A 15,979-nucleotide genomic window follows, 5' to 3' on the forward strand; every position below is an offset into this window, starting at 1 on the left:
ATAGAAATTGAAAGAGTAAATGAAACCAAATTTCTAGGTATAATGATTGATGATAAATTGAACTGGAAATCTCACGTAAAAAATATACAACATAAAGTAGCAAGAAACACGTCAATAATGAATAAAGCAAAACATGTTCTAGACAAAAAATCACTTCATATTCTCTACTGCTCGCTAGTGTTACCATATCTGAGCTACTGTGTAGAAATATGGGGAAATAATTACAAAAGTACACTTCATTCATTAACGGTGTTACAAAAAAGATCAGTTAGAATAATACATAATGTTGGATATAGAGAACATACAAATCCTTTATTTATTGAATCAAAGATACTGAAATTCCACGACATAGTGAATTTGCAAACAGCTAAAATTATGCACAAAGCAAACTATAACCTGCTACCCAAGAATATACAACGATTCTTCTCAACAAAAGAGGAGAAATATAATCTTAGAGAAAAATGTAATTTAAAACATTTGTACGCACGTACAACACTTAAGACCTTCAGTATATCAGTATGTGGAATTACATTATGGAATGGATTAAGCAAAGCAATCAAACAATGTACTAATAGGATCCACTTCAAGAAACTCTTCAAACTTAAAGTGTTTACAAAGTACAAAGAAGAAGAACCATGACAAACATTTTCAATTTATTTCATCCATTCATTCATCCATTCTTAAAGTAATCTTACTTATCTCATCATATGAAATATGACTTTCTTCACCAATTATTATTATTAAATTCTTACTATTATTTATTTATTTATTTTTATTGTGATTACATATGGAGTTTATTGTGAAAAAATTGAGAACAGGAAGTGAATAAAAAAAGTTTCAGCAACTGTTATGTAAAGAAAAGGGGTAGGATTAAATAAGCTCTGCTTCTTCCTACTCCTTTTCGAACATGTTGAAAAGAGAAACTGGAAATTGTGATGTATCATGTTGTATGCTTGCATGTTCGAAATAAACTCAAACTCAAACTCAAACTCAAACATTGAAATGTCCTTATTTTTGAAGGAAAAGCACTGTACTTTTCAATGAAGATAACTTTAAACTAGTCTTAACTTTAAAGAAATACACTCTATACATTGCTAATGTGGTAAATGACTATTCTAGCTGCAAATGTCTGGTTTTTGGTGCAATATCTACATAGGTGTATAGAGGCCCATTTCCAGCAACTATGAATCCAGTGTTCTAATGGTACAATGTGTTTGCTCATTGGCTCAGAAGGCTAATTGATGATTAGAAAACCCTTGTGCAATCATGTTCACACATCTGAAAACAGTTTAGCTCGTTACAGAAGCTACAAAACTGACCTTCCTTTGAGCAGATTGAGTTTCTGGAGCATCACATTTGTGGGGTCAATTAAACGCTCAAAATGGCCAGAAAAAGAGAACTTTCATCTGAAACTCGACAGTCTATTCTTGTTCTTAGAAATTAAGGCTATTCCACAAAATTGCTTGGGTGACCCCAAACTTTTGAACGGTAGTGTGTGTACTGTATGTTTTACCTTTGTGTCCAACTTTGGCCAGTAGGTATAGAATTGGCAATAGAATCGTGTAGTTACAGTGAGCGCAGTGCCCACTGTAATTGTTGACGAGTGCATTAAGCAGGGCCTCGCTTCCACCTTTCCTGATCATGTAGTGAATACGACGATCAGTACCTGAAACAAAGGATAGTGGTTATTGGACGCTGGTGCTTTCTTTGCAGGAAATGACTGTAAATAAAGAAAAAGGCAACTACACCAGTGTTTAAACCTGGTGTAAACTGTACTATTATGGCTGTCTCAGACATAAAATAATGGTTGCCAAATGCCATCCATCTTCTTACGCTTATCTGAGAACGGGTCGTGGGGTCAGCAGCCTAAGCAGGGAAGCCCAGACTTCCCACTCCCCACCCACTTTGTCCAGCTCCTTCCGGGGGATCCCGAGGCGTTCCCAGGCCAGCCGGGAGACCGTCTCCCCAACGTGTCCTGGGTCTTCTCCGTGGCCTCCTACCAGTCGGACACGCCCTACACACCTCCCAGGGAGGTGACCAGATGCCCAAACCACCTCATCTGGCTGTGAGGAGCAGCGGCTTTATTTTGAGCTCCTCCCGAATGACAGAGTTTCTCTCCCTATCTCTAAGGGATCATTTCGGCCGCTTGTACCCGTGATCTTGTCCTTTCGTGCATAACCCAAAGTCCATGACCATAGGTGAGGATGGGAACATAGATCGACCAGTAAATTGAGAGCTTTGCCTTCCGGCTCAGCTCCTTCTTCACCACGACAGACCAATGCAGGGTCCGCATCACTGCAGATGCCTGTCGATCTCACGATCTTCTCTTCCCTCACTCGAACAAGACTCTGAGGTACTTGAACTCCTTCACTTGGGGCAAGATCTCCTCCCCAGCTCGAAGATGGCACTCCAACCTTTTCCGGGCGAGAACCATGCACTCGGACTTGGAGGTACTGGTTCTCAACCCAGTAGCTCCACTCTCTGCTGCGAACCAATCCAGTGAGAGCTGAAGATCTGGCCAGATGAAGCCATCAGGACCACATCATCTGCAAAATTCAGAGACCTAATCCTACAGCCACCAAACTGGATCCCCTCAACGCCCTGACTGCGCCTAGAAATTATGTCCATAAGAGTTAAGAACAGAATTGGTGACAAAGGGCAGCCTTGGCGGAGTGCAACCCTCACTGGAAATGGATCCAATGCGGACACCAATAATACAGAGAGCGGACTGCCACAATCAGGCGGTCCGATACCCTATACTCTCTGAGCACTCCCCGCAGGACTTCCCGAGAGATACGGTTGACACGGACACGGTTACCAAATGTCCTTTGAAAAACTGAATTGTCCCCTAATTAGAAACAAAAGTATTTGTTCCACATTTTTATTTCCTTTAAATTTAAAAGTAGTCTTTGTAATATCAATAAATGATTTTGAATGACAACAGCTTCACAACAGTCTGCTACAAGCTAAGCCAGCATGACTGATCGCTCACCTGACTAACTCATTGCCGCTCATGTTTTCTGGCACCTTTTCATTTTCCCTTGGTTGCTGTCACTCCGCCTTAGGGTGGCGGCAACTAGCTTTCCATAATTATCTGCCAAACTTCTGGTAATCTGAATCGAAATGTGACTTTTTACAACAGTGACAATTTTTGTTTAAGAAAAGAAAAAAAAAAAAGAACAATTGGAGAAGTTCGGAGATCGTTTTTGTCCGATGGGGAAGCTACATGTGGCTATCACCTTTTCACTATAAGAGTTAATTCCTTTTGTCTTACTTTTAGACCTCTCTCTTGGCTATGGTTGCGTTGTAAGGGCTGTACTCCTAAAGCTTTAGTAAAACTCTATTTTGTCTCGGTGGTCCTTTTTACTCAACATATATGTCATCCAAAATAATTTGGGATTTACCAGTGTGTTTTATTTCCTGAGAGGAAGACTGGTCGCATGCAACAAGTCAAATAGTATAAAAGTATAGTATTTTTGTGTAAATTGTCAGTCTTCAGGTCATACAATCTATAAAGGTTAAATGGATTCAACTCTGAAACATCTACAACAAACAAGAAGAGTCCAGTTGTCTCCTGTAAACCTTTGTGGATATTATATTATAAAACTCCTTTTACACAAATACAAAATTCCAGAAGAAATTAGGTTAACTAGCCCTGCAAGTTGTACCTTCTTTTTTTAGTGTGTTTGCAACCCTACACACAATGTATCCCGTAACCAGTCCAGGGTGTACCCTACATTTAAGTCTTATGTCAGCAGGCATAGGTGTCCTAAGGAGAACAGGCGGTATAGAAAATATTCCTATCTTAAAGGGGTATGTCAATGCTTGGCCGCAGTGTCGCGGAAGCAACGTTGCCTGCGCAATTGCGCACTGCTCAAGCGTCCTCTGCGCACAGCAAATATATGCCGCGCACCAAATCAAATCCCATCTGAATTCTAAACAAAATAAACACATTTATTCTGTGTAATTTTGCAATGCAACTCTGAGTGACAGTGACAACTTGCGGCCCTAACGGTGTTCGTCAACACCGTTCAATTGAACACCGTTCAATTATTGTAACGTCTATCGAGATGCTTAGAGGACAGGAATTATATCGATCACTTTATTGAGCAAAACTGTTTATATTTGGCCATAACCACACCAAAAACATGAGTAAAACACTTCTATCTCGAAAAACTAGTCATTTTCTGCCGTACAAACCAGGCCAAAACCAACTTGTCATCTGTCACCAACACGCATAGCACTAAACCACTGGGGCGTTTATGGCCACACAAAAAGTCGGACAACTCAAACACCACACAAAGTTACACTATGACTCCTCAGTCATACGTGTGCTTATTCTACTGTCATTTATTATTAATGTTGATTTATTGATATTAATCATGGAATGCTGTTACTAGAGAAAGTTACAGGAATGCACACTTCATCCTATGCTTACATTTCATTGTGCAACATGAGGATGTTTAAGGGGAACTAAATGTGATCTCTGAAAGGGGTAAAAATGATTTCCAAAGCAGGACCCCCACCCAGACATATTGTACAATACTAATCCATAGTTATTATATATATTATGTTTATAAACTCAGGAAATATGTCCCTGGACACATGAGAACTTTGAATATGACCAATGTATGATCCTGTAACTACTTGGTATCGGATTGATACCCAATTTTGTGGTATCATCCAAAACTAATGTAAAGCATCCAAACAACAGAAGAATAAGTGATTATTACATTTTAACAGAAGTGTAGTTAGAACATGTTAAAATAGAAAGTAAGCAGATATTAACAGTAAATGAACAAGTAAATTAATAATATATTTTCTACCTTTTGTCCTTAATAATTTTGACAAAATAAAAGAATGAGAAATGACACAATATGTTACTGCATATGTCAGCAGCCTAAATTAGGAGCCTTTGTATGCTTATTTTCTACTAAAAGACAAGTTGTCTAGTATGTTCACTATTTTATTTACAATAGAATAGAATAGAAAGTACTTTATTGATCCCTGGGGGAAATTCAGCACCACAGTTCGCTCACAATAGACAACAATAATTATAAATAATATGATATAATATATATAATATACATATAATATATAAATAATATAAATATATTATACATATACTCTACATTTAAAGGCCTACTGAAAGCCACTACTACCGACCACACAGTCTGATAGTTTATATATCAATGATGAATTCTTAACATTGCAACACATGCCAATACGGCCGGGTTAACTTATAAAGTGCAATTTTAAATTTCCCGCTAAACTTCCGGTTGAAAACGTCTATGTATGACGACGTATGCGCGTGACGTCAATCGTTGAACCGGAAGTATTGGTACACCATTGAATCCAACACAAACATCTTTGTTTTCATCTCAAAATTCCACAGTATTCTGGACATCTGTGTTGGTGAATCTTTTGCAATTTGTTTAATGAACAATGGAGACTGCAAAGAAGAAAGTTGTAGGTGGGATTGGTGTATTAGCAGGGGACTACAGCAAAACAACCAGGAGGACTTTGAGATGGATAGCAGACGCGCTAGCCGCCGGCCTCACCTTGACTTCCTCCGTCTCCGTGCCGCCGACCGCATCTATGATCGTCGCTCCGTCGATCGCTGGAACGCAGGTGAGCACGGGTGTTGATGAGCAGATGAGGGCTGGCGTAAGTGGATAGCTAATGTTTTTATCATAGCTCTGTGAGGTCCCGTTGCTAAGTTAGCTTCAATGGCGTCGTTAGCAACAGCATTGTTAAGCTTCGCCAGCCTGGAAAGCATTAACCGTGTAGTTACATGTCCATGGTTTAATAGTATTGTTGATTTTCTGTCTATCCTTCCAGTCAGGGGTTTATTTCTTTTGTTTCTATCCACATTCAAGCCCGATGTGCTATCACGTTAGCGCCGTAGCTAAAGAGCTTCGCCGATGTATTGTCGTGGAGATAAAAGTCACTGTGAATGTCCATTTCGCGTTCTCGACTCTCATTTTCAAGACGATATAGTATCCGAGGTGGTTTAAAATACAAATCCGTGATCCACAATAAAAAAAGGAGAAAGTGTGGAATCCAATGAACCCTTGTATCTAAGTTACGGTCAGAGCGAAAAAAGATATGTCCTGCACTACACTCTAGTCCTTCACTCTCATGTTCCTCATCCACAAATCTTTCATCCTGGCTCAAATTAATGGGATAATCGTCGCTTTCTCGGTCCGAATCGCTCTCGCTGCTGGTGTAAACAATGGGGAAATGTGAGGAGCCTTTCAACCTGTGACGTCACGCTACTTCCGGTACAGGCAAGGCTTTTTTTATCAGCGACCAAAAGTTGCGAACTTTATCGTCGATGTTCTCTACTAAATCCTTTCAGCAAAAATATGGCAATATCGCGAAATGATCAAGTATGACACATAGAATAGATCTGCTATCCCCGTTTAAATTAAAAAAAATCATTTCAGTAGGCCTTTAAACTGATAGTCCTTTGTATGACTCAGTACACATTAAGTAGCTCTCTGTTTCACAAAGGTTGGTGACCCCTGGTCTATCCCCTCAACCAGTGGTTCTCAAACTTTTTTCACCAAGTACCACCTCAGAAAAAATGTGGGTGTCCAAGTACCACCATAATGACCGACATTAAAATGCAGTGGCGTAGTAGGCCCAAGTATTCATTAAAAACAAGGCAGAGGTTTTATTTAACAAGTGTATTTAATATTTTGGACACTGCAATATTACACACAGTTTGAATATAGGAAAATAATGTGATTCTTTGGTGTACCACTAGATCAGGGGTCACCAACCTTTTTGAAACCAAGAGCTACTTCTTGGGTACTGATTAATGCGAAGGGCTACCAGTTTAAAACACACTTAAATACATTGCCAGAAATAGCCAATTTGCTCAATTTACCTTTAACTCTATGTTATTATTAATAATTAATGATATTTACACTTAATTGAACGGTTTAAAAGAGGAGAAAACACACAAAAAATGACAATTAAATTTTGAAACATAGTTTATCTTCAATTTCGAATCTTTAAAATTCTAAATTCAACCGAAAAAAAGAAGACAAAAACTTAAAAAAATAATTTATGGAACATCATTAGTAATTTTTCCTGGTTAAGATTAATTTTAGAATTTTGATGACATGTTTTAAATAGGTTTAAATCCAATCTACACTTTGTTAGAATATATAACAAATTGGACCAAGCTATATTTCTAACAAAGACAAATCATTATTTCTTCTAGATTTTCCGGAACAAAACTTTTAAAATAAATTCAAAAGACTTTGAAATAAAATTTAAATTTGATTCTACAGATTTTCTAGATTTGCCAGAATAATTTTTTTGAATTTTAATCATAATAAGTTTGAAGAAATATTTCACAAATATTCTTCGTCGAAAAAACAGGAGATAAAATGAAGAATTAAATTACAATTTATTTATTATTCTTTACAATAAAAACAATACATTTACTTGAACATTGATTTAAATTGTCAGGAAAGAAGAGGAAGGAATTTAAAAGGTAAAAAGGTATATGTGTTTAAAAATCCTAAAATCATTTTTAAGGTTGTATTTTTTCTCTAAATTTGTCTTTCTGAAAGTTATAAGAAGCAAAGTAAACAAATTCATGAATTTATTTAAAGGCCTACTGAAATGAATTTTTTAAAATTCAAACGGGGATAGCAGATCCAATCTATGTGTCATACTTGCTTATTTTGCGATATTGCCATATTTTTGCTGAAAGGATTTAGTAGAGAACATCGACAATAAAGTTGCAACTTTTGCTCGCTGATAAAAAAAGCCTTGCCTGTACCGGAAGTAGCGTGACGTCACAAGCGGTAGTGCTGCTCACAATTCCCGTTGTTTACAATGGAGTGAGAGAGATTCGGACCGAGAAAGTGACGATTACACCATTAATTTGAGCGAGGATGAAAGATTCGTAGATGAGGAACGTTACAGTGAAGGACTTGAAAGGCAGTGATGGACGTATCTTTTTTCGCTCTGACCGTAACTTCGGTACAAGCTGGCTCATTGGATTCCACACTCTCTCCTTTTTCTATTGTGTATCACAGATTTGTATTTTAAACCATTTTAGATACTATAGCCTCTTGAAAATGAGAGTCGAGAACGCGAAATGACATTCACAGTGACTGAACATGTAAATACACGATTAATAATTCAGCTTTGCGAAGCTAAAAAAATAGAAGCTAACCTAGCTACGTAGCCAACTTGATAGCAGCAGTCTCAAATGCAGATAGAAACTAAATTTTAAAAAAACCTGACTGGATGGATGGACAGAAGACCAATAATACTATTAAACCATGAACATGTAAATACACGATTAATAATATTCCGCTTGGCGAAGCTAAAAAAACAGAAGCTAACCTAGCAACGTAGCCAACACGATAGCGCCAGTCTCAAATGCAGATAGAAACTAAATAAAAAAAAACCTGACTGGATGGATAGACAGAAGATCAATAATACTATTAAACCATGAACGTGTAAATACACGATTAATAATATTCAGCTTGGCGAAGCTAAAAAAACAGAAGCTAACCTAGCTGCGTAGCTAACTTAGATGCGGCGGCGGGCGTTGTACGCTTTTGACGACACCCCGGCCGCCATCAGAGTCGGCAAGAAACATATATTTCCCCAAAGTTACGTACGTCACATGCACATATCGACACGCACGTACGGGCAATCGATCAAATGTTTGGAAGCCAAAGCTGTACTCACCGTAGTGCGTCTGTTATCCTGCTCAAAACACAACACAACCTCCTAGTGTTGGTGTTGCTGTAGTCCGCTGCTCCACCGGCTCCAACTTTCTTATTTGCAGTCTCCATTGTCCATTAAACAAATTGCTCAATCGCTTTATTAACAAGCGGTAACTGGTTGTAGTTCAAAAAGTAACACACACACATACACGAGCTGCTGTTAGCCAAAAATCACGATCACACACACTCAAGTTCTCCGCCAACTCACTCGTGCATGCGCGTTCCCCAAACCCTTAAAGACAGTACACTAATGCAAATATCACGGATATTACAGTATTGTACTTAGCCGCTAAGACACCGATCGATCCCACCTACAACGTTCTTCTTTGCAGTCTCCATTGTTCATTAAACAAATTGCAAAAGATTCAGAATACTGTGGAATTTTGTCAAAGAAAACAAGAGGCTTTTCTATCATGTCCGATGGGGTCCAACCACTTCCGTTGCTTTTGTGACGTCACGCGCATAAATCATATCCAAAGGAGTTTTTCAACCGGAAGTGTGGCGGGAATTTTAAAATTGCACTTTATAAGTTAACCCGGCTGTATTGGCATGTGTTGCAATGTTAAGATTTCATCATTGATATACAAACTATCAGACTGCGTGGTTGGTAATAGTGGCTTTCAGTAGGCCTTTAAACAAGTGAAGACCAAGTCTTTAAAATATTTTCTTGGATTTTCAAATTCTATTTGAGTTTTGTCTCTCTTAGAATTAAAAATGTCAGGCAAAGCGAGACCAGATTGCTAGTAAATAAATACAATTTTAAAAATAGAGGCAGCTCACTGGTAAGTGCTGCTATTTGAGCTATTTTTAGAACAGGCCGGCGGGCTACTCATCTGGTCCTTACGGGCTACCTGGTGCCCGCGGGCACCGCGTTGGTGACCCCTGCACTAGATGGTACGTAGGGCTTGTGGTACACGTACCACAGTTTGAAAATCCCCCCTAAATTGTTTTGAGGGCCACATTTCTAATATTGGGGTGGCCAGACTTCTTCCTTCAAGATACTGTTGTATCTTCCGGAGAACCCGCGTCCTCTAGAGTAGACATTCGGTTTTGGTCTATTTATTTTGTTACAGCTAGTCTAAGATCCCCTTTGGTGTTTTTAAGAATCTGCTGAAAATTTGTGAGTCTCTCACAAGTTTTTTGAGCTGAACTCGCGGGCCGCCAGTTGAACTCAAGTAATGAAAAAGAGTTGACCTGAAACGGAACGGTGAGGAACACTACTAGTATAATTAAAGAGGTTGAACAAATGACTACTGACTAAATCTGAAGTAAACAAGCTACAACTACACTTTTGTTACACAAATCACGTTACGAAAAATAACTGTCAAAAAGGAGAGGACTTAAAGGGGTGCCTTGAGGAACACCTCAGTTATGTAAATAGGCTGCCTGACCAGGGCTCAGAAAATCAGTAGAGACTCCTCCCACCCCCACCAAGGACTGTTTTCACTGCTGGACTCTGGAAAGAGTTTCCGCAGCCTCCGTAGCAGAACCTGAAGGTTCTGCTACAGTAACAGCTGTGGCAGAACGTCTGTAACAGCTTCGTCCCTCAGGCCATAAAACTCTTGAATGCATCAAAATAATCCCCTTAATTCCCCCCAGAAATGGATTAACTCGCTGGACTATAAAGACAATATAACATACATCCATAAACGTGGATGCATATGCAAAAGTGCAATATATTTATCTGTACAGTAATCTATTTATATCTGCACCTTCTTTTGTAAATGCAAACACTCTGCACCTTATTGCTCTTTTATCCTGCACTACAACGAGCTAATGCAACAACCTTTTGTTCTTATCTGCACTGTAAAGTTTAAATTTTAATGACATAGGAAGACTAGGTCTAAATCCCAAGTTTGGACCCTAGTGTTCTGTTTGCCATCAAGGTTAAAATGTCAGTGCAAGGATCTGACAATGCACTCTAGTGTTTTAGGAATTTGCTGCAAAAATGTTTGAAACTGAACTCGAGGGCAGGTGTGGTGTCATTTGGTGATTTGACCTGAGGTGTATTACCCTGCCAGTTTGGAAGACTTTCTATTAATTTAATTTCTCTTACCTGCTGAAAGAAGTTCATCCAAGATGTTTAGAACATTCACGGTGCTCTGAACATCTGCTGTACTCTGTGGAAATGAAGAAAATGATGTTAATATCATTCAACGAGCATTTTAGGTCACTGTTGACCTGGGCTGCTTAAGTTGCCAAAAAAAGTTGCCTGAGAAGCAAATTTGGATAAGCTTCTGTAAGACTGTTGCAAAACAATTTGTATGGAGCTAAATTAGGGCCAAAAGCTTTGTGCTTGAAGAAAAATAATTTTAAAACAGAAAAATCCAGTTTTTATGTTTAACTTTAAAGGCCTACTGAAAGCCACTACTACCGACCACGCAGTCTGATAGTTTATATATCAATGATGAAATCTTAACATTGCAACACATGCCAATATGGCCGGGTTAACTTATAAAGTGCAATTTTAAATTTCCCGCTAAACTTCCGGTTGAAAACGTCTATGTATGATGACGTATGCGCGTGACGTCAATAGTTAAACGGAAGTATTCGGACACCATTGAATCCAATACAAAAAAGCTCTGTTTTCATCTCAAAATTCCACAGTATTCTGGACATCTGTGTTGGTGAATCTTTTGCAATTTGTTTAATGAACAATGAAGACTGCAAAGAAGAAAGTTGTAGGTGGGATCGTTGTATTAGCGGCTGGCTGTAGCAACACAACCAGGAGGACTTTGACTTGGATAGCAGACGCGCTATCCGACGCTAGCCGCCGACCGCACGGATGATCGGGTGAAGTCCTTCGTCCTTCCGTCGATCGCTGGGACGCAGGTGAGCACGGGTGTTGATGAGCAGATGAGGGCTGGCTGGCGTAGGTGAAGCGCTAATGTTTTTATCATAGCTCTGTGAGGTCCCGTTGCTAAGTTAGCTTCAATGGCGTCATTAGCAACAGCATTGTTAAGCTTCGCCAAGCTGGAAAGCATTAACCATGTATTTACATGTCCATGGTTTAATAGTATTGTTGATTTTCTGTCTATCCTTCCAGTCAGGGGTTTATTTCTTTTGTTTCTATCTGCATTTAAGCACGATGCTATCACGTTAGCTCCGTAGCTAAAGTGCTTCACCGATGTATTGTCGTGGAGATAAAAGTCACTGTGAATGTCCATTTCGCGTTCTCGACTCTCATTTTCAAGAGGATATAGTATCTGAGGTAGTTTAAAATACAAATCCGTGTTACACAATAGAAAAAGGAGAAAGTGTGTAGTCCAATGAGCCCTTGTGCCTAAGTTACGGTCAGAGAGAAAAAAGATAGAGAGTCCTGCACTGCACTCTAGTCCTTCACTCTCACGTCCTCATCCACAAATCTTTCATCCTCGCTCAAATTAATGGGGTAATCGTCGCTTTCTCGGTCTGAATCGCTCTCACTGCTGGTGTAAACAATGGGGAAATGTGAGGAAAACCTTCAACCTGTGACGTCACGCTACTTCCGGTACAGGCAAGGCTTTTTTTTATCAGCGATCAAAAGTTGCGAACTTTATCGTCGATGTTCTCTACTAAATCCTCTCAGCAAAAATATGACAATATCGCAAAATGATCAAGTATGACACATAGAATGGATCTGCTATCCCCGTTTAAATAAAAAAAAAATCATTTCAGTAGGCCTTTAAAAATACATATCAGGTATTCAAAATAAAATAACTGCACAATGTTTGTTTAAGGTTAGACAACACAGTCATTAGCAGTCTGTTACAGGCAGGCGAGACAGGTCAGGGTCCGATTGTCAACCATTTTATAGAGTGGTGTGAGGAGTCCATCTAGAAATAAACACGAACAAGATTAAGGATATGATTATCGATTTTAAGAAGCAAGCCCCTCCACAAGAAGTCACATACATCAAGGGTCAGACTGTGGAAGTTGTACAATCTTACAAGTATCTGGGTTCAATCATAGACACTAAACTTGGCTTTGATGAACATTTTGAAGCTGTGTGTAAGAAGGGACATCAGCGTCTTTTCTGTTTAAAGAATACTGTCTCACTTTTATGTTGACTGATCACTAATGAAGCTGTTCTACCATGCTTGTATTTAGTCTGTCCATTTGATTTGTATGGTGGCATGGTTTGGCAACGTCTTTCAAAGAGCAGGAACTCATTGAGCCAGTTGGTTAAATGGTCTAGCACAGGGGTCGGCAACCCAAAATGTTAAAAGAGCCATATTGGAGCAAAAATACAAAAACAAATCTGTCTGGAGCCGCAACAAATTAGAAGCCATATTACATACAGATAGTGTGTCATGAGATATACATTGAATTGAGATGACTTAAAGGGAACTAAATGAGCTCAAATATAGCTACAAACGAGGCATAATGATGCAATATGTACATACAGCTAGCCTAAATAGCATGTTAGCATCGATTAGCTTGCAGTCATGCAGTGACCAAATATGTCTGATTAGCACTCCACACAAGTCAATAACATCAACAAAACTCACCTTTGTGCATTCACGCACGTTAAAAGGGTGGTGGACAAAATGAGACAGAAAAAGAAGTGGCATAAAACACGTCCTAGAAAGTCGGAGAAAGTTATACATGGAAACAAACTGAATGTGAGTTCAAGGACCGCCAAAATGAGTAGGACAAAACGGCGCTCGCCAAATACTCGAATCAGTGAAGCATGTTTAATATAAACAGTGTGCTTTATAACAATTAGGGAGGTTTATGTCATGTTTGTCCTCCTACAGAAACCATATTAAAACAAAAAATGTATTTTTTTCCCCCTCATCTTTTTCCATTTTTCATACATTTTTGAAAAAGCTTCAGAGAGCCACTAGGGCGGCGCTAAAGAGCCGCATGCGGCTCTAGAGCCGCGGGTTGCCGACCCCTGGTCTAGCAAGACTTATCGGTGAGACTCAGCCTGACCCAGAAGTCCTGTATGCAATGGTTCACTAGTTCCATCTTTAAGGGACAGGTTTCACCCCCTGCACAGTGATGTCCTGCTTCTCCCATCTGGCCGCATGTACAAAGTACCAAGGATCAAAACTAAAATACACAGGTCGAGTTTTGTCCCTGCAGTCACCATATACTGTATGTTCATAGAACTTGGTGATCCTTTGACGATGGTTGTGGTGGTGGTGATGCTCATGTTGATATTGTTGATGATCATGTTGATATTGATGATGATGAAGATACTGATGTGATTGTGTTGATGATGATATGAAGATAAGCCATGCACTTTGAGGCTAGCTACTTTACATACAAAATGCACTTTATGAAGCATCATATAATGATGATGATGACAATTTGTGTTTTAATTTATTTACTATACTGTTTTGTATGAATGTCTCTTACTGCGAGCCAAATTTACCTGCAGGTACAAATAGAGAACTCTTATCTAATTGTGTGAATGCTCAAAAGCACACATGGTTTTCTATACCAAAATTAATCCATTTCTTCTTCTCCAGATTTTGGCGCGCTCTACCTTCCACATTTTTCACCCGATTCAAACCGTTCCAACTTCTAACAGTTTAGCCTATTTGGGAATCGCAGGCTTTTCCTTGACACATTCCAAAGATTTCCAGGTTTTCCGGGAAATTTTTCTCATTCAAAATGAATTGACCATTTTTCAAACTTCCACCATTTCCACATTTTTCAACTACTGCAATGCCCTGTACGTAGGCATTAGCCAGGCCTCCCTCGCCCGCCTGCATCTTGTGCAGAACTCTGCTGCTCGTCTGCTAACACAGACCCGCAGACGTGAGCACATCACCCCTATATTAGCGTCCCTTCACTGGCTCCCTGTGCGTTACCGAATCAACTTTAAACTCCTTTTATTTGTTTTTGAATGTCTAAACAACCTCGCGCCAACATATCTCTCCGACCTCCTTCAGCCTTACTGCCCCACCCGATCCCTAAGATCAGCCGATCAGCTGCTGCTGACGGTCCCTGACACAAGGCTGAAGCTTAGAGGTGACAGAGCTTTCACCGCTGCTGCTCCCAAGCTCTGGAACGACCTACTTCTGAGTGTTAGACAAGCCTCCTCTCTTCCTGTTTTTAAATCTCTCTTAAAAACATACTTTTATTCCATGACTTTTAACACTGAGTGATATCCATCCTAGAGATCGTTCACTATGGCAGAAACATGCTGAGGCTTTCGTCCAGCAGTGGACTGACAATGGCTGATGATGATGATGATGATATCCATCCTGCAATGGCGCCCCATAATACACCTGCTGTGAACCTGTTTTTATGTTTTATTTATTTATTTTTTATCGTGTTCTGTTTGTGTTGTGTTGTGTTTGCTCGGTACTCGTATTAACTTTTAACCTGCCCATTGTACAGCACTTTGGCTTCCCCTGTGGTAAATTTTAAATGTATTTTATAAATAAAGTTGATTTGATTTGATCGTAACAGTTTGGCACATACCTACTAATAAGGTTAATTTCTGATATGGTAAGCATAGGAGACTATCATGGCATCTCGGTTGAAATAGAATCTCATTTGGATCCCTATGTTTTTTTGTCATTTTAGAACTTTTTCAAAGCTTCTTTTTAGTTATTTGCTTGGCAGTCTCTATGTTTTGAAGTCTGATTTTGAAGCATGTTGTTAAGAATTCACTATGTTTGCAGGCACTACTGTTTTACCAAGCACAATGAACTGTTAAGTTATTCCCATATAAGGAAATAACAATACTATAAATGGGCAACGTAACATCGCAGATCTTTGAATTAGTAGCATTTGCAGAAAAATCATCAGAAATGTGTCCTGTAGGTTAATAAATCTAGTCATCATATAAAGTCATATGCAATTTTGCATGATGGATGCCTACCTGTAGAGCAGAGAAAAGGACCTCAAAACCATTGGAGGAGGTTGGGGAGGCTGACATGCTTGGTTGACCTGTACCAGTTGTCCAGACAAAAATGAGAGCAGAGAGACAATAGAAAAATGTTTAAAAAGGTACCAACAAAGCAGAGATGGAGAGTAAGTGAAATGTCCGTCTTCACTCTTACACACAACTGTCAGACGTAAAGCATCTGCCTCCCTTTTTTATGAAGAGAGAGAGCGAGAGAAAGATTCAGAGAGTTCCAGAGCACCTCCTCCGATCTTCACTGGAATGATCTTAAGTTTTCTTTTTTCTAATTTTAAACCGATCTTTCTTTTACCACTAATGGAGGAACGTGTAGTTATGGAGGTACACATAACATACAAAAGTCATTAGATTT

At 39.2% G+C, this 15,979-nt stretch overlaps 1 protein-coding gene across 1 annotated transcript in view; it reads right to left on the reverse strand.

The window, feature by feature from the left end:
- LOC133658776 (cytosolic carboxypeptidase 4) overlaps window positions 1–15,760 on the reverse strand; it is a 121,947-nt gene extending 106,187 nt beyond the window's left edge. The window contains 3 exon segments of the mRNA XM_062061162.1: window positions 1,514–1,666; window positions 10,819–10,882; window positions 15,586–15,760. Coding sequence (XP_061917146.1) covers window positions 1,514–1,666; window positions 10,819–10,882; window positions 15,586–15,642 — 274 coding nt within the window. The 5' untranslated portion in view covers window positions 15,643–15,760.
- Between the last annotated feature and the right edge of the window lie 219 nt (window positions 15,761–15,979).

The sequence above is a fragment of the Entelurus aequoreus genome, linkage group LG10, assembly GCF_033978785.1.
Source record: "Entelurus aequoreus isolate RoL-2023_Sb linkage group LG10, RoL_Eaeq_v1.1, whole genome shotgun sequence".
NCBI classification, from domain to species: Eukaryota; Metazoa; Chordata; class Actinopteri; order Syngnathiformes; family Syngnathidae; genus Entelurus; species Entelurus aequoreus.